The sequence below is a fragment of the Magallana gigas genome, chromosome 8 (assembly GCF_963853765.1).
Source record: "Magallana gigas chromosome 8, xbMagGiga1.1, whole genome shotgun sequence".
Taxonomy (NCBI): Eukaryota; Metazoa; Mollusca; class Bivalvia; order Ostreida; family Ostreidae; genus Magallana; species Magallana gigas.
In genome coordinates, this window is record NC_088860.1 from 3440842 (window position 1) to 3466474 (window position 25633).

Sequence of the window (25633 nt, forward strand, 5' to 3'; positions counted from 1 at the left end):
AAAATCCTTTAATATAAATTCATATTTTCAATTTTACTTTCCTTGCTCAAATATACATGTACTTCAAAATTCCAAGTGCTGTAATTGATTTTCTTTTAAATTACGTTTTAATATTTATAATGTATGCGTAAAGATGTATTTGTTCTCTGTATAAAACATTGTAATATTTGATGTTTAATATAAGATAGACAGAATTGATTGCTTAAAATATCCACAAAAATTAAACTCAAACTAGTCCTGACGAGCTGTATAACGCATCGATGGAAAGACATCAGAAATAAAGGAAAAAATCTGCCGTTACAAAAAAGGGGACAAGAATGATAGTTGGAGATTTAGGTTAGCTTCAACTATACCCCTGATACAATCACTTAAAGGCCGTGCTTAATTAGAAGTTGATGATCGGAAAATAAGCCTGTTAAATTTAACTAGAGTCATTAAACAAAGAATCAATCAAACGTTGTCAAGAGAATTGATTATCTACCGTCAACTCACTGCAATAATCCCAAACATAAACACCAATAACTACATGACTATGAAGAAATATGAAAAAAATCGAACATACTGCTTAGTTTCCTGACACTGAGAGATAGTTTTACATTTCATTTGGGCTCTTTTTTTTTCTTTCTTTCTTTTTTGGTTTTTTGCATTGGCAGTCCTTCTATTCCCCTTCCCGTTCACAAAACTATATTTTTTTTTAGATAACCAATAGAAACCATTAAAATTGATGCACAGCAATGCATCCCAGAGCTCTACATAGGTCTGACGATGCTTTATTAACTCCCGGATACAGATTTCGGATACAGATCAATGCTCGCTAGCGTGACGACAGGTGTAATCACCTGACAGCAGGCATCGAGCGGTCAAAAATCCAGTTTTCAAATTGGGTCTAATTACTGTCAGAACAGACTGTGTAAGGAGAACATGGTGTAAACATGATCCTCGGGTTATTTCTATCCGCGGTGTTGTTGTGCCTTACGAGCGCATCCTCCGAACTCTATGGAAAATATTTGTCAGGTTTTACATTCGCGAGTCTTGATAAAATGGGTAAACAGATGTGTGTCAGGGAGTGTCAATCTTACCCCGGGCGATGTAAGTCTGTGAACTATAACCGGGTACATCTTAGTTGTGATTTGAACACAGACAGTGCCACTGACAAACCGGAAGCTATCTTAGACAGAGAGGGGAGTACCCACATAACGATCTCCATACTTGCGGTAAAAATTTCTTTTGTACGCAATTGGAAACTGTTATGAATTGGAGAGAGAGAGAGAGAGAGAGAGAGAGAGAGAGAGAGAGAGAGAGAGAGAGATTAACATTGCATTCTTCAATTAAAATTTTATTAGTTCGTCTCTTCTACTGATTATCGTTTTATATTAAATGAATATATTTCATAAATAATAATTTTTGCTACATCTTGGCAGACAAATGTTGAAATTAAAAAAGATGCATTTTAAATACTCAGAAGCTACTTGTAATATCTATATTATTCTCTTTATCTTGGAGACAACCCGGAATTAAACAGTCTATCGAGCTTTATCCCATATTTGAATTTATGTAATTTAATATTTAACTTTAACTTTTCTCAAATATAAAACTGAATTGTTCAAGTTTTAGAAATTAAAAAGAAAATCCCTTACCTCACCCTCATAAAAACCCACCCAAAATTCACAAAAATATAGAAAAAACACGAAAAATGATCAACCTTCTATCCTATACACGTTATGTGGTAAATTTTGAATTTACTTGGTTGGTGTACATGTATATACAACTATTTTGTCATGTGTAAATTCTGTATTTACTCCCATCTTGTTTCGTATTGTTTATTAACAAGAACCAGACGATCCAAGGATTAACGTATATTCATTCATAAGTTGTATAAAAATACCGGTATGTAGACATATAAATTATTGCAATCTAAAAACGTTTTCTATCTTAATTGATGAATAATATCATTTTATTTGTTTCTCACCCTTTTCACTAGTCAGTGTAATAATGATATGTAATGTGTAAAAAGCTTTGGTGATACGTTTTCATCAATTTTGAAAAACATTACACAGTGTATGTAGTATAGTGAGTCCATTATGATAAGTGTAAAATAAAGCACGATTCAGTTTCAGCATTGTTCATTACATGCATATGTTTAATATGAATAAAAATGAGCAAAAAGAAATACCAATTTTGGGAACAGTTTTAGATAAAATGTCTTAAGTTGCCCTTTGGTGATTCAGTCTGTTTATACTAATCGAATTCGAGTGATATTCATTTATTACTAAATAAATCTATACATATATACAGCTATTTATTTCTAATACATAACAAAGAAATGAATGTTTTTGTCTATCTTACAAAATAGCAACAAAAATTGAAATTAATACTAAACAGAGAAGAACTACTGGATCAAACTGACTTAGTCATCATTGTGGAAGACGACTATCCACGTGGTAGAATCTTCCAATGCAGGAGAAATCGCCACCTTTAAAAAGAAAATAAATATATTAAAATAGGGGAAATTTTATAAGTGTGCAATTACAAAACTGTGCCTCTAAATTTTATGCTAATAAACATATCTTTTTCAAGAATACACAAATCAATGAAGATTTACATTTCAAACAATTGTATTTATTTAAACATTGCCCATAAATCAAATATCGAAATAAGAATGAGCATGATCTAGCTTTGCAAAATGTCTTTCTCAAAATGTACCCTTGATTAACAAAATTTACAGCATATGTTTGCTAGTTATTCGAAAAATTCAATATTAAACCCAATAAATGTACCATGGTCCGAAAAACCTTATCCTTGCAACAGAGACCAACACTTTACATCCACATTTATTTTAAAGCTGACGACATGTAATACAGTAACTGTTCGTCGATTTGGTTTTCTCAAAAGAAAAAGGAATGGATGTTGATTTGAATTATCACTCACTGTTAGCAAATTGTTTCAATAATTAGTTTGAATAGGATTCCAGTATTGATGTTTATCTTAGTCCAAAAAGCTTTGATTTGATAATCGATTTTCTGTCAGAATAACATTAAATTATTTGGGAGTTTTCTTGTCAGTTAAATGATTAACTAAAACCGATGACTGCATTATGGAAATGAGATATCATATGAAGCAAATTATAATAGAATTGTAAGAGCGTTTAGTTGTTCTTCAGTAGCAGATTATTTCGTTTAGCTTTAATCTATTTAAAATGGATTGAACATCTGAGGAATTTTTGTGAACGCTGCTATAAAATTACACACTCTTAAAACTAATTTGTGATCTCTTTGGAACACAAAAACCGAACAATACAATGTAACTTGTAAAATGTGACAAACTATCTAAAGAAAAATGCATATTAGCTATACACATTTTTTATCTATTGTTGTATTTATTAACTAGAAAAATAAACTTACAGAACAATTATTGTTGTATTTATTAACTAGAAAAATTAAATTACAGAACAATTATTGTTGTATTTATTAACTAGAAAAATTAAATTACAGAACAATTATTGTTGTATTTATTAACTAGAAAAATTAAATTACAGAACAATTCTGTTTGTGGAGATCTTCAGTGCTCTACCCAGGAGAAATGTGTCGTCAAAAAGTCGGGACCATCTTGTGTTTTCATTGGTAAGAAAAAAAATAGTTTGTATATTTTCCCCTTTTTGGTTTCAATTTCTTCATCAAAGTGAGAGTTTTACATTTTTCAAATATTACTTTTTCAAGATCAATAGGGCGGGGTGGTCGTGGTCTCTATAAACCTGGAGGAAAGAGCTATGTGTGAGGGTTGTTCGATATGTAATGTGTATTGTACGAGATCTCAAAAGCATTCGACTTATATAGTGAAACGAACATCACATCCCTTCTCCGTTGTTTGAATTATATGATTTCAATCTCTGAACCCATTTCTGAAATGCGTCGCGGAACCCTGATGTTAGTAGACATCTGAGACACTGGCTGATGGCTGGGCCAAAGACTTGTAATGGCGACCAAATAAGAACTTTTTAAGTTTAAAAAAAGGGAAAAAATCGCATGAGGATAGATGTGGAGAGTATGGTGGGTGTTGCAAGACGCGGTAACCTTCTCTGATTTCAAAAATTGCCTCACAAGCTCAGATGTATGTAATGGAGGAATATCATGAAGTAGACGAACATGCCTAAATCCTGACACAATGTGTCGTTTATGATAATATTTCTAGAGCCTTTTAGTATAACACCCCGTCGTTAATGATAATATTTCTAGAATCTTTTTTTATAACATCTTGTCGTTTATGATAATATTCCTAGAATCTTTTAGTATAACACCTCGTCGTTTATGATAATATTTCTAGAATCTTTTAGTATAACATCTCGTCGTTTAAGATGATATTTCTAGAGCCTTTTAGTATAACATCCCGGCAATACCGTATGGAGGGTAATCGTGTTCAAAAATCCAGACATGTAGACTTGTAAATCCGAATATGCAATCGTGTTGATGTGTGAGCCTGAGCATTAATATGTGTAATTCTGATCGTGTAACATATAAAACTTGGGCATAAACACGTGTAAGATTTGACTCAGCTCCTTCGCATGATGCGCATTTTGCAACTTTATTGTTTACATTAGTTAATTAAACCTTCAACTTTGCACACTTTCAATCCGTAGTTTCTGCGTTTGTAACTTCAGGCTCGGCAATAGCACATCTGACATGATACAGATTGACAAATGTAAAGTCTACAAGTTTGTCGAATTTTAACATGACCTTATATGGCAACTGCCTTGCTGCGGGAAAAGGCATGCCGTAACCGCCGGACCGGGATGAACGAAAAATAAACATAATATTCAGCTAAACTGTTGCAATAAGCTTTTAATGAACGACACCCTTTCTATCGAAAACACAAGTATTATTTTTAGAAAAAAAAATTGAGGTATGATTGAAACTGGACCAAACAGGAAGAGGTTCATGTAGAAAAAAAAATCGTTGCCGATGTGACGAATGCGCTAATTTTTGAAATGCGTACTCTTTTCTAGAAATGAGACGGATCAAGAAATTTCCTAAGGGGGTAAATATATTTTGAGCGGCATGGGGTTCGAAGACCGCCGTGAGGTCCCATGTAACTCCATTGCTTCTGAATTCTAAGAATTTTGAGAGTGGCTGTCAAAAAGGTACCCTTATTGTACCGATAACTCCTCGAACAGTTTTCAAGATAGGAAGTTGTTCTTTTGCAGATCATTTATACATATATATCAGAAATTTCAAATTGCTAGGATTTTGATTTCTGATAATTTATAAAAATATCAGCTGTTGAACTTCGTCATTTTTGGGCAAAAACATTGCATATAGAGTACCCCATTTTTACTCTTGTTATTTTTCTGAATTAGTTAGAATAAACGACCTGCAAGGATTTGGTAATTTTTCGCGGAAAAATTTATGTTACTTTACATGTATTTATACTTTTTGTTGTTGTGTAAGTGAAAGATAAATAATAACACAATCTTCAATAATAATAAAAATAGCGCATATTTTTTGTGCGCCGTAAATTGAAGTTTTCTATGGGAGGCACTGTAGCTCAAAGACCGTCCATCTGTATTTTTAGACAGGGAGCTACAGACCTGCAGCTAGTTCACAAGTGACTGTAAAGCTGTATTATACTAGCTCTCCAGAAAATTTATCAGACAACTTCACAAAGTGAGTCTGTATTGAACCGACATTCAGGACGTCATACTCAATCCCGTAATAATTGCTTAAAATAATTTTTAAAAAATGTCAATTTTTACCTGCATGATAGGCTTTTTTTCCTATATATTGCCGACAATACAAAGAAACATTTCTTAAAATAATTTATACACATTTTAATTTCACGACAGTTAACCTTATCTTTGGAATTTTTATTCATTTTTTTTAAAGAGGGCGTCGCTTCTTATGTCTCATATTACCGGGTAATCACAATCTCAAAACCAATGTCTTTAAATAGTTTGTTTTTCTTATCGATAACTTTGCAACTCAGCTGACGGACCCCGTGTAATTTTTCGCGTGGGGGGGGGGGGTCGGGGGGGGGGGTCTTGTCACAACTTTGTGGTAGCGATAAGGATGCATTTGGAGATATTTTCTTTATTCAGCCGAGGCCCATACTTTAACAATTTGTTGCATGTACTCTAATAACAGTGGCGTCGGAGGCAAATTGAAAGGGGGGGGGGGGGGGGGGCTAAACTAATCATGGAAAATATTGACAAGAATTCCCATAATCATGAAAATTCTAATCCGTGGGGGAGGGTATACCAATAACTCCAATCTTACCTGCCCAATCCCCCCCCCCCCCCAAATCATGAAATTCCTAATCCGTGGTGGTGGTGGTGGTGGGGGGGGGGGGGGGTGGGGGTGTTGCTAGTATACCTACTATGACTCTAATTTTCAATATCACTATTAATATTTCATTCTCTTTATGCACTTTTAGGGAACAATTTTGTTTGTTGCGAGGAAAAAGTAGGGGGGGGGGTTTGAATCCTCCCTGTTGCTATGTTCCTAATGGTTAGGTCTAACTTGGCAAAAAAGTGGTGGGGGGGGGGGGGCTAAGTCCCCCCCTAGCCCCCCCCCCCCCGGTTCAGACGCCTATGAATAAAAATGCGTATATATCTTTATACACGTGTATTCAAACAAAGTCATTTAATGTAATTTTTTTCAGTTCTAAGAGGATATCTGAAGCCGATCGAATTCTTTACTCGCATCTTTTATACATTCTCTTGATAAAATGTACACCAATCTCATAATTTAATTTTCCGAAAAATAATACTCTATGAAATTTTGTTATCCAGAGATAATATAATTATAGGCTTACCTAATATTTTTTTTTTATTTATTCCGTCCCTATTCCGGCGATTACGGCATGCCTTTACCTGCAGTTAGCCTTTTTCTATCAGTGACGTCACTGTTTCCATATAAGGTCATGTCAAAATTCGACAAACTTGTAGACTTTACATTTGTCAATTTGTATCATGTCAGATGTGCTATTGCCGAGCCTGAAGTTACAAATGCAGAAACTACGGATTGAAAGTGTGCAGAGTTGAAGGTTTAATTAACTAATGTAAACAATAAATTTGCAAAATGTGCATCATGCGAAGGAGCTGAGTCAAATCTTACACGTGTTTATGCCCGAGTTTTATAGGTTACACGATCAGAATTACACATATTCATGCTCAGGCTCACACATCAACACGATTGCATATTCGGATTTACAAGTTTACATGTCTGGATTTTTGAACACGATTACCCTCCATAATACCGACCTGAAACACTTCCGCCTTTAGACACTGGAATTTGTACGGCTGTGCCATCACATGCATGAGAAGAATATCAATACAGAACCTTCTATGTGCTTATGGTTCTGTTGGGCACTACTGGCTTTCTGCCGTGTTCAGTTAGCCATATTTTGTTTCCAATTTTTCTTATTAATCTATGTTTTGTCACCAGTAACTATATTTTCAAATTGAATTTGGTTGAATTTGGGAAATATTTTTAGTCTTTCTTGTTTATGTCCAAAATATCATATTTAAAATTTACAGGCAAGTCTGATCGGTAATTGACCATCCCTTGTTTAGACACAAAACCAATACAATGGAAATTGTTTGCCATAGCCATCCTCAATAACGACTCTTAAATTTCTTTCAAATACAGTCATTTCCCATTTCATCATGAATATTGGCTGATGTTAATATATTAAGTAATTGCATGAAATCGATTTAGTATTTCGCTTTAGTGTGATTAACAAAACGCCAATGTTCATAAAAGTCTTTCATCGGGATTGTTGATAGATAACCTTAAACTGAATTGCATTGATGACTGTTGATAAGAGGTCAGGAGTTGTGTTTAGCATCCGGTCGCTCGACTGAACAACACATCACGTGACAAAATATTTAACATCGGCTATTGCAGCCATAATCGTTTTCATAGTAATGGACTAATGTTTAATAAACAACTCACGTAAGCCATTTATAATACTATCAATATGCTGGATTCCTATTGATAAAACATCATGTTTTTGTGGATGCATATCTGGAATTTCAGCTTAGAATAAAGGACAAGTGCTTACAATTCCTGTGTACAAAATCTGACCATCAACAAACAGACATTTATATCTATACTTTTCTCTTTAGTCAGGCACGTAGCATCGAATTTGAAAGTGGGGGGGGGGGGGGGGGGCAGACTCAAAAAAAAAAGAAAAAAAAAGGGAAAAAGTCACTTTCCAAAATCCTGAAAATCCTAAACCCGGGGGGGGGGGGGGGGGGAGTAAAGTTACTTACTTTTAACTTCAGTGAACTTATTTTTAATTCTAATTTTTACATGGTCCCTTAAAAGTGGGAGGGGGGAGGGGGCAACTCCATCTTAATTCAGCAAGTCGAGCATTTTCGGTTTTTGTCGTTATCTGAAGAGTTTTAGATATACTATAATTATATGAAAAATTCAAAATATGTTTTAAGGAAGGAGTCTTCTCGTTATCAAACATACTTCTTATAATAAGAAATTCATGAAATTTTGACACAGTCAAACGAATCATATTACCAAATGATTCTATCAGTTTAATCAAATTTGACCTTTTTGTTCTCGCATAAAGGTCAGATCAAGGTCACTACCTTTTTCCTCAACGTAAAGGATGATAAAAATAAGTGTAGCTCTTTGTAGTAGACATTTGTTTAAGATTTGAAAATTCTATTCTTCAATGAAATGATAGATTATCAGAATGTCTATCAGCTTATACTACTAAATTGGAATAAATATTTATACTAAAATTGATATTGCTTAGCCCGCATTCCCTCTAATTTTCTTAAATTTTAAAGAAATTTTGATTATTTTTTTATACATCCAATAATAAAATATTTCTGATTTTTATGTATTATGAAGACTTTATTTAAAGATATAAATTGACAGAAAAACTAATATACTAGTAATGGCCATTTAATACGAGAGAAAAACTGTTTTAGTGATTTTTCCCAAAAATCAATGTGTAGAATGGGCGCTTTAAAAAGCTTATAAAAAAATCCAACATTAATGTTATTGTTTTTAAAATGCATAAACAGACTCATTAATCTAAAGCAATTCTGAATTGCGAAACATGTGATATTTTTCTACGCCAACATTACGCCAAAAATATAGTCCTTGTTAGATTCTAAATATTGATTAGTTTTTCTATGCCATGTTGTATGATAGTAAATAAGAAAGAAAATTGTACTATTTTAATTTCCTTTCATCTTGGTTTAATGAACAATTAATCAAATTGTCGTTTGCCAAGTCGAAAAACAGAAAAGACCCCTTCCTTAATTACATTAAAGGGAATAAATGCGCAACCCCCCCCCCCCCCCCAAAAAAAAAACAAAACAAAAAAAAAAACACCAAAAAACCAACAAAATCAAAAACGCTGAAAAGAATGTTACACATAACAAATAGTGTCAAAAACTTCTATAGTTTAAAAATTATAAATAAAGTTAGAAGTTTCTGTGAAAACCACGAATTTTGACCCATAACTGGTTAAGACCACTTAAAAAAGTCGATAATAAAAAGGAATGAAAATTAATCATCTTAATAAAAGTACTTTTAGGATGGAACCCTGACCCATTCATTCCAAAAATTTGCAATTCAACTCGGTAAATTGTCAAGGCAGAAATAGTCGTGCTGCTTAATTTGGAAACCTATACCTCTTTTGTTTACGGAATGAAAGCCCGTTATTGACACGAATCGCGAAATTCATAGAATAAACAATGTATACAAGCTAAAAATAAATGTAAGTGCTTTGAAATACATGTCGAAAGAAAAAAAAGAAGAGTAGTTTTCTAGCTATATTTTATTTATAAGGTTGTGATTTGCCACGAATAAAAAATGCTGAAGATAATGGCGGAATACTTATGTACCGGAAGACCTTGCAGTGTAAAACAGGATACAGGGCCTTGGCGTCTCTTATGTGCTCAGAACGAGGCTTGGATAAAAATGCCACAAAATTCAGATGTTGTAAGTTTATGCAGAAAAATATTATTGTATTGCAAAGCACTTTTTCTTTTCATCCAATAATTTTTAAAAGGGACTTGGACACAATTTTTGATCAAGTTTTTAATTTTTATTTTTTAAATTTAAAATGGTTACTGGCACATTTTGAATGATTGACCAAAATTTGAATGTTACAAATTAAGTTATAAGGGAGATACAGAGTAAAGAACTCATTGTAATGCAAACAAAGCTCGAGTCTTATATTTGTTTACAAATAATGTAAAGTATGGAATTACCATTTCTTTGACATACCGGTAATAACTCGTGGAATCAAGGCAAACCTATTCAATGTGTTTATAAAATATATTATCAATAGAAGAAGCAACATTTGATTGAAACTTATACTAATAAAACACATATGTAAACAATAACAAGGCTTCTAGGAGCACGATTTAATCAGAAGAATATTCCCCGTGTAAGCGTGTTTTACTTGAATTACAAGACTGATATTACCTTTAGATCTAGAATCCTTTAATTCATAACTGCTGTTGTAGTATGTTATGTCGAATACGTATAGAATATGCATCGTGACCTCTCTCCTACAAGACAGCTCTCAAGTTGCTTATTTTTGACGTTGACAGTTTTTAAGGACACTGACTTCAAGGGCATCAGTTCAAATAGGTGGAGGGAAAACTAGACAAAATGGCGTATTAGTCTAGTTTAAAAAAGACGAAGTTGTTTCTGCTCTCAATAATCTTAGTAAACATCAAGATATTAGTTTCGTGCTAACTCCTTGCCTTTTTAGGAAAAATAATTGATATCTATAAAATACTAAACCTCTTTTCTGAAATTAGTTTTAATGAGTTTTAATGACAATTTCAGTTTTAAGCTATTTAAAAATTGATATAAAATTTAAAGAATTTATCAAAGGCGATATGTCATTAATTATTAGAAAAGTTTTATTTTAATTAATATGTCACGATAAGATGAGGTGGTTTAATAAAAGTTAAGTTTTGCCACACCAGGAAACATTATAAAGAAAAATTTTCATACCTACAAAATAGTAACGAATATCTGACAATGCAGGTGTATAGTTTTTGAAGCGAATCGTTTTAAAAAGGACTGAATTTGATATTTTGTTTTGGTTATATAACTTTTTACTCTTCCTAGATAAAGAAGTTGACCAATGGACATTGATCTACAGGGGACAGAGTGGGGGAACGGACTCTGACTATCTGTCGTTTATTTCTAACGGTACGAGCGATGAAACAAATGAAAACGTAAAGGACGAGTATTGTGCCTCTATCACCAAGTCTCCACTCTGTACGACCAACTACCGAACATCGCTCATCGATCGCTGGGAGTCGTTAGATATCTCCCAAGTATGTAACACTCTGCCTTTTAAACTGCCTTACATTAAAAACAAAATTAAACGAAGAAAATGCTTACTTTTTCACCTTTTAAACATTATGTATCAGTATTTGATGATATGAATTATGGTTTGTTGCACATAACATAAAACTGAGGATCAAACGCCGAGAATCCTGAATATTTATGTAATGTTATGAACATACGTACTCTTAAGAAATAGAAATGGTTTACCTTAATAGTTTATATTAATTTAGTCCTATGTCAACAGCTAAGACTATCGGGATTCTGTTACATTCAAAAATATTCAAATCGAACAAATAAGACCATTGGTGTATTTTTCAAAAGAACCTTAAGCACAGAAAAGTTTTTGATTGCATTTTTCTTAAGCGGTGGTATAGCCATACAAACTCCGGTGTCGAAGTGCAAACGTGATACAGGTCGATATTACCGAGTTGTTAAATTAAAAAAGCTAAAAAATATTATCATAATTAAATGACGCATGTGTCAGGATTTAGGCATGTGCATTTAACTTAATTCTCCATCACACTCATTTGAGCTTGTGAAGCAATTTTTGAAGTCGTTGAAGATATAGCCCAATGCCAATTTTTCCTTTTTCCAAACTTAAAAAAATCTATTTTGGTCATCGTTACAAGCCTCTGGTCCAGCTGTCAGTCGGTTCCTCAGACGTCCACCTAAATCAGCGTACCGTGACGCATTTCAGAAATGAATTCAGATAATGAAATTATGCATTTCAAACTGCGTAGAATACTTTAAAGTGATGCAGTGTTCATTTTACTATTTGGATCGAAAGCTTTGGAGATAACGTGGAATACACTTAATATATATCACGAACACAATTTATTAATCAGGTATCGTTATGATGAACTTTTCTCATGTTTTAACTGTTGAGTTTAAAATCTACACGTCGTGCCAATTATCATCACATAATTGAATAACTCTTGATTACTAAAGATCAATTTTCAGTCATGCTCCTTCCTCTTTTATTAATAATTCATTGAGCCACGAAATGCTCTTGTGTTATAATGAAAATAACAGGAATTGTAATGTTCACATTTTCATTTATGCATTTTTTCCCTTTTAACAATTTATGACACCTTTATCATTTACAACGCCCGAGAGACAGAACAAATAAATTTTAATGCATGAATTAATATAACAAATTATCAATTAAAGAGACCAAAGAAAAAAAAATGAATCAATAATTTCTACAGCAAAACGAATATGCACCGATGTTTTGAATATACATCAATGATTAACAGCTGGGTAAACTAACAGAATATGAATGAGACATTAACGCACCAATGAATGGATTCAATTCAATATTTGTTTTATTACCAACCTTCATAATCTTTGCACTTAATGTTTGTCATTTCAATCTCCATTAGGATTTCCATTCTAATTAGAGGAACGGCTGCTTCTATTCAAAGCAAGCAAAGTAATTGGCCATCTTTAACATATTTCATTCATAAAAAATTCTCAGATGTAAATGAGGAATGGATGTTTAGCTCCTTTGATGTTGAAAATGTTTGCAAACTTTTAACTTACGTTAGGTTACTTTCTTAAGACAAAGTCTAAAAATTTAAGTTACTAGTATTCAAATATTTTAATACGCTATCGCTATAACAACAAATGAAAAAAAGTATTTATTTAGATAATTGATTTTCCCATTTCTTTCAGGTCGCAGCCAAATAGATTTTTGAACACTTTTAAAATGTTAAACAGCTTTAAAAAACTACACCGGGTTCAACTCGTTTGCTTTTCCTACAAACTTCCTTAATATAGCGTGATAATAAAATCTTAAAAAGTCGCTGCGAACAATATATTTACATCTACATTCACTTCTCTTGCCACGCAAATATGTTACATATATGTTACTTCTTTTTTACTGCACGCTTGCAGCAATCGCTGCAACGTTTGCTGCAAGATCGCTATCAGTAATCAGCTGCAACCAAAAAAGTTTTCTTACAAACAATTTTTTGTTGCAAACTTGTGTGCCAGTGGACCTGGTACAGATCTAATAAATACACCATATTTGGTTAAGTCATAAACCAAATTCACCAGAATCAGGGTTAAGGTTAGGGTTATGACAAATAACAAAGAATGGTTCTTTTTACCTCTTCGGTTCGTCAAAGGTTTTGTATTTAAAAAACTCATTTTCATTCATTTTGGAAATTAGGTACAAGTTGCCTTATACAAAAACGGAACCAAGGTGGTGGATTTAGTGTTTAATGGTACGGGTACCAACCAAGAGAGCTGGTTCTCTCCCAGTCAAATATTGTCCAGTTCCTGGTCCGATGTCCTCTCCAATCAAACGTACAGGTACTTCGACCTTGAAGGACATGTCACACCGTAAGTTATACCCTTGAATTTTGAAAACTTATCACTGCTTGATAAAGAGCAGGATCAGCTTTTAGGTCTTTAAAGATAAAAATGTTCCAAACTAAGTGACAATTCATTAGCATACACACACACGCAGTTTCTTGTTACACCTTTTATTGGTATTTGAAAGAAAAAGGAACATTACGTTTGAAAAATTTGTATATTTGGCTTTAGCAGGCAGCAGTAAGAGAAAAAGGTTTATTTTCTTTTCAGAGGAGTAATTTCCCCTTTTAAATATCAATTAATCCTGTAACATCAACAATTGATTTGTAACATGAACAAATATGTGTGGGATCGAATATGCATTCTAATTTACAGCATACACTTACGGTAACATTTATAATTCAAAACACAATCAATTTACAGGTATGAATAAAAAACCGAATTCTCACGATCCCATCCCCTCCAAAATACAACCCCAACCCGTCTCCAAAAACCCCAAGAAAAAACCCCAAACAAAGAGCAAAATTTGAAATTAAGATCATACATAAAAAACTGATTTTTTTAGTATTTCCCAATATAAATCAACGTTACGGCATAAAAAATAAATGATTTGAAGTTAATTTATGCTACAAAATGGAAGTTAATCCAAAGTCAACGAAAACGAATTGAAAAATCGGAGGACTTTTATTTTTTATATCCCTATTTCATATCAATAATGAAGTCCAACTATTATTATTAAGGATGGGGATGTTCAACAAGTTAAACATCAGAGCGACATTAAAAATTATAGAAACATGGATGGTGTTTTTAAACCAAAAAAAAAATACTGTATAAATTTATACCGCAAATTTTCTAATTTCGAATATTTTAATATTCTACTTTAAAAATTAAATATTTTCATAAATCTTTATACAAAAGCTCTCATTCTACAGGAGATTAAAAAAGTCTATAAATGGCCACGACCACCCAGTCCTCTTAATAGGACAATCTACTAGTGTAGATAGAAACAAATAGTTGATTCTTATATATGTCTTATTATATTCTTGTAGCTATATTATTAATGATATTATAGCATCAGTTTAAGAATTTGTTGATAATTACTCGGAAATGCTATATATTTAAGGTGGGATGATTTGATTTGAACATATTTTATTATGCAAATATAATTAATTTACATAAATGGATTAGGCAGCAGGCAATGCCTATGTAAGGTGGGATGGGGTAGGAGTTCCATAAAGAATATAAATTGAAATCACATATGAAAACGATTTTGGGTAGATATTAAAAAACTGAGTAGATTCAGTAACGTTGAAAGACATTTTTTTCAGAGAGTGTATTACAAAAACTATATTCTTTGTCAATAACATTTTCTTTGTTAATTAAGGACTTAGTGAAATAATAAAAAAAAAAAAAAATTAACTAGAGGTACTATTACAAGAGCTGCGTTGAGGATAAGGAATTTTGGCGTCAAGAAAAATAAATGAGAAGTATTTAATTTGTATCTACAGTGGACAATGGAGAAATTTTCAAATATGGAAAAGTTACGGAGGTTGTCCGAATGACAGATTTTGGATGGCATCATCATATGCTGAACCAGGGAAGGCTTGCGCCCAGGAACAAACAAGCACAAAGCAGTATATATATTGTCCCAATACAACCCATTGTAACTTTGAACAAGGTGAGTACACAAACAATGCTACAATTAATATCATATGTTCAAACGTAGCTTCTTTATTAAAGCAATATGAGCTGTAATTTTCATGTTGAATTTTTTTACGAAAATTTTCTACTAAAATGACAAAAAATATGGTTTTTAAATTTCTGTTTGCCAGATTTTTGTGGGAAAAGCCGTTGAGAAGCCTTAATTGGAGCAAAATTGAATTATTGTCGTCCAGTACAAAAATTAATCTGCTATATATTCCTTAGAAGAGAAATCTTTCTTCTGACAAAAAATAATGTTTTTTTCAAGTCTTATTCATCATAAAAGTTTAAGCTATATGCAGACTCATCATAACAGCAGGTTTTTGCAGCAAAATAAAATTCTAAATAATACAGCTCATATTGCTTTAAGAAAAGCCGTTGGTAATTAATTGAATTATATCTAGACATATCATTTTGATATTTCTTTGAAGTTTCTATGTCAATAAATGTCATAAAAATATAAAACAATTTTTAAAGAAAGTTCTATATAGGATATGCAAATTTATATCATGATTGGACAGCCAAAGTTGGAAACTTGATTTCTAATTTTATTTTGACAGAATATGAAATTGCTGACGTCATGACAGTATCTATAAAGATGTCCGAATAATTACATAACCAATTCAAAAACGTTTTTTTGTCTGTGTCATAATTTGCCTTCATAATGAAACGTAAAACGTGTTTTACACAATACTGTACATTGTCAATAACTCGTGAATATTTTTTTTGATGATAATTAAAGCAACGGTTTGTAACGGCAATGAGTTATGCATGTAAAAGAGAGAAAAATAAGATAAAATTATTCAAAACATCATTTCCACATAAATTAATGAGAGTTCATGTAGATTATATCTTCTTTAACAATGGTTTTAATGAAAAAAATGATTTTTTACTAATTGAATGTCTTATCTTAATTATATCTTAATTGTATGATAAAGCAAACAATCATCTCCTTAAACTATACCATGGATCTTCAGGATCTCACTTTTGTCGACATTCATAAATAACAAAACAAAAACCCTAAACCCGCACGCTTCATAAAACTATAATTAGAAAACAATGTAAAATCCATGTGGACTCGATTGATAATAAAACTGTATTCCTCATGCTAATGGAAAGGAAGGAGGAGGGAGAACTAAGAAAACACAGCCCCCTGGCGATTTCAAAACAAGAAATCTGTATTAAATGAGCACATCCTTAAGGTTATGTCCTTGGGAACTGACCCAGAAATTTTTTTAGTTATTTCCTTGGTATTATTTTTGCTGTTTTACTGAATAATTTTGATCATATTTGTTAAATAAACAATTATGAAAATATCAAATATATTTGTTGTTTTTGTTCTCTATCATAAAAAAATAAAATAATTTCATTGAATAACAATTAATTCTAATATTGTGAATATTTAAATATACAGAATGGTAAAGCTCTTTTGTGTAAAATGTGAAAATTTTACTTGTGAGACTAGCAGTATATACACTAGAAAAAATTGCTAACGCACCATTTAAAATAAATTAATATTTACACCCTAAAAATCTTTAAAAATGTATTTAATGTTTAAATAGGTCACTTTAATTATAAGTAAGACATTTAAATGCCCAAACGGATAAATGGATGCAATGTTAACCGAAGCGTAACTGTTATTTAGAAATGCTCAAATCGTGCTCACACTTCTTTTTGAAAGATAAATGTTTACTTTCCTTTTTGTGATCTTATTATTGATGCATGCATTACTAAAACCTCACAAAAAACCCGACGGGATATGGCGCGTTTGACCACAGAAAAGCGTGGCAGGGCAGTTGGTATGGTCTCTGCAGGATGCTCCTTTAGTGAGATTAGAAAAAATTGTTAATAATTTAACGATTACCGATGATATTGGCTAAAACATGACGCAACATGCTTATCAAAGAAAGACAATATCGTTTTAGGTAGCCATAGTGTTTTAAAGGCGCCACACGTCAATTGCAAGGTTGTACCGGAAATTTGTACAAACCGGAAGTGTTAGGGACCGAGCAAGAATTCCAAAGTGCCGCGTAAATACTAGGTGACAACACATACACATCGCATTTATCTGAGCAAATGGAGCCCACACCTGATATTAATATGTGAATCACATAATGGGGGTACCAATGTTTCATAAACAGTACTCAAAGCAACTGGTCCATAAGTTTGCAACAAATGATGTTTCATTTTCTGTATCATAATAAACTGTTAAAATAATATACAAATTAATCTTTGTTGCATTCAGATCTAAAACAATGAAAGAAATAGTAAGTGGTGCGTTGGCAATTTTGCCTAGTGTAGGTACTAGCTTTACCAAAGTCTATGCCGTATTAGTAACAAATAGTTAAATGGTAGGTAGATTCATTGACTGTTCACATATAAACGTTGTTGGTGAGGAGGGAAGGAGTGGGAGGGGTGGGGTAAACCTTTTTAGATTCTATTGCAACTTTTTCAGCAGGCAATATTGTTTGATGAAAAAAAAGAGGATATAAATGATGTACTTGAAATATTGTGACTTGGTTATGGAAAATAAGATTGCATATGTTATGATAAGAGCCCTTATCGTATATGAGTGAATTGCAAATGTTCAAAAATTGTGAAGTATAAGATAAGATAGGATGGGACCTTACCTTTAATGTAGAGTATATAAATTTAAAATTCCTGTTTTAGCAAAATAAAGAAAAATAACTTCTTTAACTGTTTTATTCACTGTACTAGAAACAACAGAGATTGACGTTTTCCTGTTGTAATGTTTCAATGATGTTTATTTGAAAGGTAAAATTCAAGGAGATAAACGATCGACATATTGTTGGTCCCAATGGTTAAAGCATAAAGCTAATTATTCTTGTCTGATTTTGTGAATTTTACGATTTTCAAAAAAAAATTGACAATGTAATCAACTGATGCACTGTTATTGTTGCACCCGCATTTTACTTTTGTTTTCTTTTTCAAATCAACGGATTTTTATTTGCTGTTTTTTTCAAAGTATGCAAAAAACTTCATTTAATTTTTAAATGTAAACTAAATTCTCCAAAAAAAGAATCTTAAGCAATAATCAGAATACTCGAGCAAATCTTTACTATGGTGGTTTGGTGGCACTGTGTCTGTTAGACCTTAGGTACATATGTATATAGGCTCAAAACTAGAAAATAAGATTTTTTACGGCAGCAAGCAATATTATACGAGGCTTTTTTTAATGAATAAGACACTTCTGGATAAGACTATAAAAGTAGGTAATCATATTTCTATTAAAACTGGCCCTAAAAAATACATCACGGATTGTTTATTGTAGGTATATAAGAGTACATAATTTTAACTCGCATACATCGGTTTAAGTGTGAAATAGTTATTTTGGTGAACACTTTGCCGCTGGTCAGTATTTGCCTCGTGATCCACAAGGTTGTAAGGTCTCACAGAGGATTGTGCCGTGGTCAAGGTTACCATTGTAGTTTTCTGAGCATCCTGATGGCTGTCACCTGGCAAAGCGTACATACCAGACTGGCGTTTGACATTCCAATTATCATCAGAATGTTCTTTTATTCTTTCTGCTGTGGAACAAGTGTCATAATGATTTGATGGATACTGCAATGCATCCATTTGTCTCTCTTGTAATGTTAGGTAATGAGCACCGTTAGTGTTTTCAGTCTCGCTTAAAATTCCACGAAATCTAGAAGTGGTTTCTTTCCCAGAATGCAGCTCACTCATATCTAAGTTGGATTTGCTCGTATTCATGGTAATGCTTTGTCCTGTTATGTTAAGTGATGTGTTGGTTCGCTGAGGCGGCAATGTACAGCTATTAAATAATAATCAAAGTACTGAAGTACTGAGGGGAGTTGATTTTATCGATTATCATTTATTTTAAAATCAAATTATCTTGCATGGCAATTAGTTTATAGTTTGTATTTGAATTACGCACTTTTTTATAATATGAATTTTTAGACTTTTCAGACAAGAATTTCGAGAAACCCCATATGAATCATGTTGTCTAATATTTTAAGATAGATTTAAACTACTAGTATGTATTAGTTATCGAAACAATACTAAAAATTGTATGGATCCAAGCACTATTGATATCGAAATCTAGTCTCGTATAACTAGACGCTCGGCTGTCTCCGTTAATATCCGGCAAGCAAGAGAGCCCCCTCTCTGCTTGTCGCAGATTTATGGAGACAGCCGAGCGTCTGGTTGAACGAGACTATATTAACTCTGGCGTAGGAATACATGAGATTACAAAAATATCATAATTGTACGTAGTTTATAAAATTTGACTATTTTCGAAGTGTTTATAGATAAGTTTCCTTGAAAAACAATGCTTCAGCATGCATTACATCGAATTTTTTTCTATCATTTTTAAGAACTTAGTCTTGTCAGCGGTGATGTTTGTGCTTAGGTCCAAACACTGTTTCACTTTCGGTTTGCCAGAGTAGCTGCATAGGAGAGTTGATTAAAATCAACTCCCAAAAATGCATCAAACATGTTCTACTTACAAATATCCTTACGACCTTAGATTAGCGTTTACCTTTTAATTTAAACAACGTTACGTTATATAAACCCGGTATTACAAGTCATATCTCTCTTTTCTGTTGTATATTTATCTTATTTCTACACTCCTAAAATGTCGCTTTATGGCCTGAGTGTAAAAAGCAGGGAGAAATGCTGCTTTAAAAAAATCTTTATCTTCATAACTCTAATGAAAAAGGAACTTACCACTTCAAACATAGCGTTGTCACGCAGAATATCAGGATCACTATCTGAGATCCACTCAGTACGATGACTAGCAGCAATAACAAACTGCAACTATCGCTTCGCGAGGGAAGAAATGGGTCAGGATGACTATAATTGTCGTCTGTCCGATAGTAGCTATCACTTACGTCTGTAACGTAAAAATTTAAGAAAAAGACTCACAATTTGCATTTATAATTCTATATTTGACAACTTGTCACTTTATCTTCATCTTTACATATGTGAGTAAAACGTTATACACAATACAGTCAGATGTATATATATTAAGGATAAAAACACAGAGATAACATTTTATCTGTGTCGTTTCCTTTTATAAATTTTAAATTTGATCGTAGCCCTAGGATCTTTCATCTTTTACCCGGTAGATGCATCTGAATATATATATATATATATATATATATATATATATATATATATATATATATATATATATATATATATATATATGAATCGTTATAATATTTAGCGTTTTCAGAACAACATGATTATAATTGTTTCATGAACCAATATTGCTTTGTTATTCTATCTATGAATCTTACTTATGTTAGGAAAACATCCAACAAATGGATTGCATTCTTCATTTTCAGTACAATTACACAAACCGCTGCACTTTGGACCGAAGTTGGAACTTGGACAAGGCTCCTCACAGTTTTGCCCAAAGAAGCCAATGCATGCTGGAAATCAAAAATAATTCTATAAATAACGTCATGGTTTAGTATAGAATACACAACATCATTCAGACAATTTTGGTTAAAAGTCTACACTGCATGATAAAATAAGCCTTAAATTATGCCCAAAAGATTATAGTAGTAATACATGTTAATAAGGATGTATATTTACAAAGTGTCCACTATAGGTGATTAAGTGAGCACTAAACACAAAACACCATAAAAAACAATGACTGAACATAATACACAGTACCATTATCAATAATAATTAATTCTACTAAATAAAATTAGCATATATATGTACATGTAACACATTGACCGGAAAACTACCTTATATGTGCATCTTGAAACTATCACTGCTTATTTTGAAAAGAGGAGCATTGGCAATTACTTTCTTATTCTTGAAAGTGTTTTTTTTTTAGAAACGATTAATCGCAAGATAAACAAACAAATTGGAAAAGACATCAATACAGTAATTGGCATTTATTTTATATACAATTTAAACCAGAAAAACCCCCTCAGTTCGCTCCTGAAATCATATCATTTTTGTACATCTATATCAGCGGGTCCTTAGTTGATGACTTCCGCGATGGTTTTAGATGCTTTACACATTTATCTGCTTTTTACAAAAGAACTTAGTTGTAAATCCTCCCATAAGACTGAAAATTGTTACGTTTTTTTCGTAAGTTCTTTTGAGAAACGCATTTTTAGTGGAGTATTCTGTATCTGTATGTATCAAGTATATATATTAAGTATATATAAAAGCATCTTATACGTATTCGTTCGGATTGTATTAAATACAAGTAGCATTATGAATCTATCAAACTTGCCTACTTCAAATAGTGAGGTATAAACACGTTCGTGCTATATGTATAATCGAAAAGAGCTAGATGAACTCTTGTCAGTTTTAAGTGATTTTTTGGTGATAAATTTAAGAAAACGGAAATAAATTTATAACAGAGCAGTACGCACAGCATAGTAATCAATGTCGATAAGAATCATAATAATATAAAAATACATTATCATTATAAAAACAAAATGTATTATTATAATAACTATATGAAATTATCAAAGATGGCCAACAATTAAAATAAAAGTTATCACTGACCCGTGCAACTTCCATTAATCTTTCTGTATCCTGCACAGCATTTATCTGGGTGACTGAATAAAGAGAATAATGAAATAAATACGTTAAAAGCAACCACTGCATAATTATCAGTTATTTGATTTCACGTATAACAAAAATGTACAAAAAAGAAGAAAAATAACTAGAGTCAAGTAAAATATTTTAACTCGGTTTATAGCTTACTCCTCCGATGGACATAGAATTCTGAGCTCTTCGCACCGCATGGTCCAAAATAAGGATATAAAACACAGACACGATGCAATTTTCAATTCCATAACGACCTCCAGAAATAATGTTGGGTTCATCTACACTTTTGTTATGACTGAACTAGGCAGTACTTCCTTTGTTTAAAATGAAACGATCGGATTACACCGGAACCACGTAGGAGTCTCTGTGTTTAAGGGCCCCCGCACACTAATGAAAATGAAATGTGTTGAGAGTTTGAAAACTTCACAAGGCATGAGGCATTGGCGGATCAAAATTTGTGAATGTGAATAATTTTGAGTTAAATAGCTAATAAAATGCTAACACTCAATGTAGTTGTTGTCAAAACAAGAATTATTATTTAACACAAGGCGTATTTTGGTAAACTTTACAATATCAGATGCACCATATTAAAAAAGTTCAGTATTTTTTTTAGCGAATCCCACTGATATCAACATTTTTTTAGTTACGAAGCATCAAAATTTACTATTTTTGTTCTTTTTTTCTGTAGAGTGGTATAGAATAGAAAACACTATGTTTTGTTCAAACATATTATTTGGAAACTTTGATACGCAATAAATAGTCTAACAAAGAATAAAACATTTATATTATATGACGTCATCTTTAGTTATACCGAGTCCAGAAAAATCTCTTCTTATCCTGCGACCCTCCAATAGGTATCTGTTGCTATTTTGGCGGCTACAGCTGACATACTGGATTGTTGCATATCATTGGGTAAACAAACTCAAAGAAACACAAACACAAGAGGAAAAAGAAACCCTACTGGTTCTTCTATTTCAGGCGTTTTATCAGCTGTCACTTGCAAACTGCGTAAAACATCCAGACTTGAAATTACAGATCCAAAAACGAAGAGCAATTTCTGGCAAAATCTGAATAATCTTTTGCACGAATTTGAAAATCATACATTTACTAAGAAACAGTGCTCGATTGACTTCGTCCTTTTCTATAAAATTGGATCGGAAAATATTTTTTTAAAACGGAAACGGACATTTATAAAGCAAGGATAAATATTTTAATCCAACAGAATCACACCATCCTCTACCGTTGTTTGTTCAAAAATAACCAGTACATGTGGATTTTCCTTCACAATTTTTAAAGAAAATAATATAGTGGTGAATTGCTTTATATTTTGAATTGCTCCACTAGTGTTTATAAATTGCAAATTTTGATAACTGATAACCTAAGTATGTCTTTTGAAGCTTCCGGAAAGGTGAAAATGTTGCTTGTCAGAACGTAATTACAGACTGCCGTGTGATATTCCAGCCATCGCTAGCATTTTTCTTTAAGGTGGAATATAACATCATCACAAAGTTGCTGACCTCTGTTCGAAACGAAATTTCGTTTTATTAAAAGGATCTGATCGAAGACGGCAACATGTAACTTACTCCCTAGCCGTGCGGACAAAGTGTCGGGTTTGCTTTTTGTACCTCCCGAGTTCGAATCCCGCAAGGGTTTCAGTTTTTACTTACTGGGTTGATTTTTTTTTTTAGATATTAATATTTTATCCCCAAACTGCAGATTTTAATTTATCTGCTATGGTGCCCGTGACATAATAGTTTCAATATTGCGATACATGCACAGTTGTCTCTCTTGCAATGTAAAATAATGAGTAAGGTTACTATGTTTTTAACCTCAGTTCAAACCCCCTCAATGTCTACTGGTCTGCTCTCGAAAATAAAAAGGATTTGTCACGCAGAATATTAGAATTACCATATTAGACCGCATTTATGATTTTGCAATAAATTCGCTATAGTTGTTATCTTGAACTCAAGTTCTACAAAGAAGAAGTAAAAAAAAATACCACACAGTTTGCTGTAACATTTATTTAGGCGAACTTCACATTATTTTAATCTTTACATAATATAAGTAAAAAGATCTACACATAAAAGTGAGATGATTGTATTTTGATTTAAATAAATGCAAGAAAGGTAAATCTTTTCTCTGTGTCGTTTTCTTTCCTATCCTGGTAGCAAAATACGCCGTATATTAAATTTTAAAAACATCGTAACAATATTTATCGTTTATGAAGATTATAAGTAAAATGTTATATTGTGCGGTCCTAATTGACAATACAATTACTGGACTCTGGACCGCATGATTGCTCATGCGTGAGTTGAGCAATGGTGAAACGAAATTTTTACATGTGAGGGTAATAATGAAATATTTGAATTATACCACATTTTAAGAGGTTCACTTGAAGACTTACTAGTGATTAGATGAGACCCGCGCCCGAGGAGGTTCTAGTGGTTCCAGTTAAAAGACGCCAAAGAAACCTAGAAAAGAAAGGCAGAATTGAACGTGAGTTGAAGCGCAACAAAGAAAAGTTAGTGTCATGAGTACATCACAGGACAATGTTAAAAATGTAAACAATAAAGACACGCGGAAAGACTTCCTCCCGATAATTTCCACCCCAGTAAACAATCAAGTGTGCACTCCAAACACTCTCAACAATACATACCAAGCGTACCAAATACTAGTACAACAGGTGCCCGTAATGAATACAGTTTTCCACCAATAGGTTTAATACCCTCTGTGCAACATGTTAAACAATATCAGGGTGATATGCAACCGATTAACTACGGTAGCAAAATCGACAACCTGGCTAAAACTCTGGATAAAGTTTTTCAAATATTGGACAAACTCAACCAAATTGAATCCAGATTCAGCAATTTTAAACCTCAATGAAATCTGTAACAGCAGAAGTGCACGATTTAAAACCAAAAATGGCTGAAATCGAAAAAAAGTTGAATTTACAAGTGAAAAAACTTTATGAGAGAGAAAAAACCCAGAAAAGAACTAGTTGCAGAAATTAAGAAATCAAAAAGATAACTGAAAATCTAGAAAAAGAAAATAAAGAGATCAAAGAGCAATTAACAAGCATTACAAACAATCTCAAAACCCTAAAACACCAACACCTAGAGTTGCATCAAGATCAATGAGAGATAATTTAATATTCACAGGGATAGACGAACAAAGAGAGGAAAGGGCTGATATGCGCGAGCAAATGCTTAACAAAGTCATTGAAGAAAAACTCGGAATAACAGATGAAATTCCTTTTCATAGAGTCCACCGCATGGGACGAAAACAAACAAATAAATACTACCCAATCGCTGCAAAATTCTTCAACTTTAAGAACCGGACTAGAGTTAGAAAAACTTTTATATCTTGCGGGATCAAAATGATCGTAAATATAGTATTTTTTACAGTACCTTAAAGAAATCAATGATCAACGCAAACTGCTGTATCCACACTATAAGGCAGCAAAACGACAGGGGAAAAGGGCCCAGCTCTTGGTGGATGAATTATACATTGAAGGGAACTGTTCGTGTTAACATAAGAACGTCAGGAGAACCCAAACAATGTACACAAAAAGGGATTGTATATATTGTCAGATGAAAAATGAAAACATTTTAAGTCCATGTTTTTTTTTTATTAAATACACGTAGTTGTGTTGTAGTAAACACAATATAACCGGTGACATGCATAACTAGTTGTGTTGTAGTAAACCCAATATA

At 32.6% G+C, this 25633-nt stretch overlaps 2 protein-coding genes across 3 annotated transcripts; one reads left to right on the forward strand and one right to left on the reverse strand.

Annotated features, from left to right (window-relative positions):
• The first annotated feature begins 758 nt into the window (after positions 1-758).
• On the forward strand, positions 759-16611 carry LOC105339305 (uncharacterized). Of its 2 annotated transcripts, XM_066069088.1 has the most exons (7): positions 763-1214; positions 3536-3620; positions 9813-9965; positions 11112-11323; positions 13510-13682; positions 15164-15333; positions 15917-16611. In XM_066069088.1, the coding sequence occupies exons 1-7, from the start codon at positions 933-935 to the stop codon at positions 15964-15966; spliced, it is 1125 nt and encodes a 374-aa protein (XP_065925160.1). In that variant the 5' UTR covers positions 763-932; the 3' UTR covers positions 15967-16611. The 2 variants fall into 2 exon arrangements, with proteins under 2 accessions (XP_065925159.1, XP_065925160.1); XM_066069087.1 differs by lacking the exon at positions 15917-16611 and having other exon boundaries at positions 759-1214; positions 15164-15872.
• Positions 16612-18528: 1917 nt separating this feature from the next.
• Positions 18529-22279, reverse strand: LOC105339304 (uncharacterized). Its single transcript, XM_011444777.4, has 5 exons — positions 22077-22279; positions 21876-21928; positions 20639-20773; positions 20064-20229; positions 18529-19149 (listed from the first exon to the last, which is right to left on the reverse strand). Exons 1-5 carry the CDS (start codon positions 22196-22198, stop codon positions 18669-18671), a joined length of 957 nt encoding a protein of 318 aa, XP_011443079.3. The 5' UTR covers positions 22199-22279; the 3' UTR covers positions 18529-18668.
• Positions 22280-25633: the final 3354 nt, after the last annotated feature.

Coding starts and splice junctions, on each gene's coding strand:
- LOC105339305 (XM_066069087.1), top strand. CDS start 933: ATGATCCTCGGGTTATTTCTATCCGCGGTGTTGTTGTGCCTTACGAGC. Junction 3,621..9,812: donor ACCATCTTGTGTTTTCATTG/GTAAGAAAAAAA, acceptor TTTATTTATAAG/GTTGTGATTTGCCACGAATA. Junction 13,683..15,163: donor CTTGAAGGACATGTCACACC/GTAAGTTATACC, acceptor TTGTATCTACAG/TGGACAATGGAGAAATTTTC.
- LOC105339304 (XM_011444777.4), bottom strand. CDS start 22,198: ATGAACCCAACATTATTTCTGGAGGTCGTTATGGAATTGAAAATTGCA. Junction 21,929..22,076: donor ATTCTATGTCCATCGGAGGA/GTAAGCTATAAA, acceptor CTCTTTATTCAG/TCACCCAGATAAATGCTGTG. Junction 20,774..21,875: donor GATTAATGGAAGTTGCACGG/GTCAGTGATAAC, acceptor TTTGATTTCCAG/CATGCATTGGCTTCTTTGGG.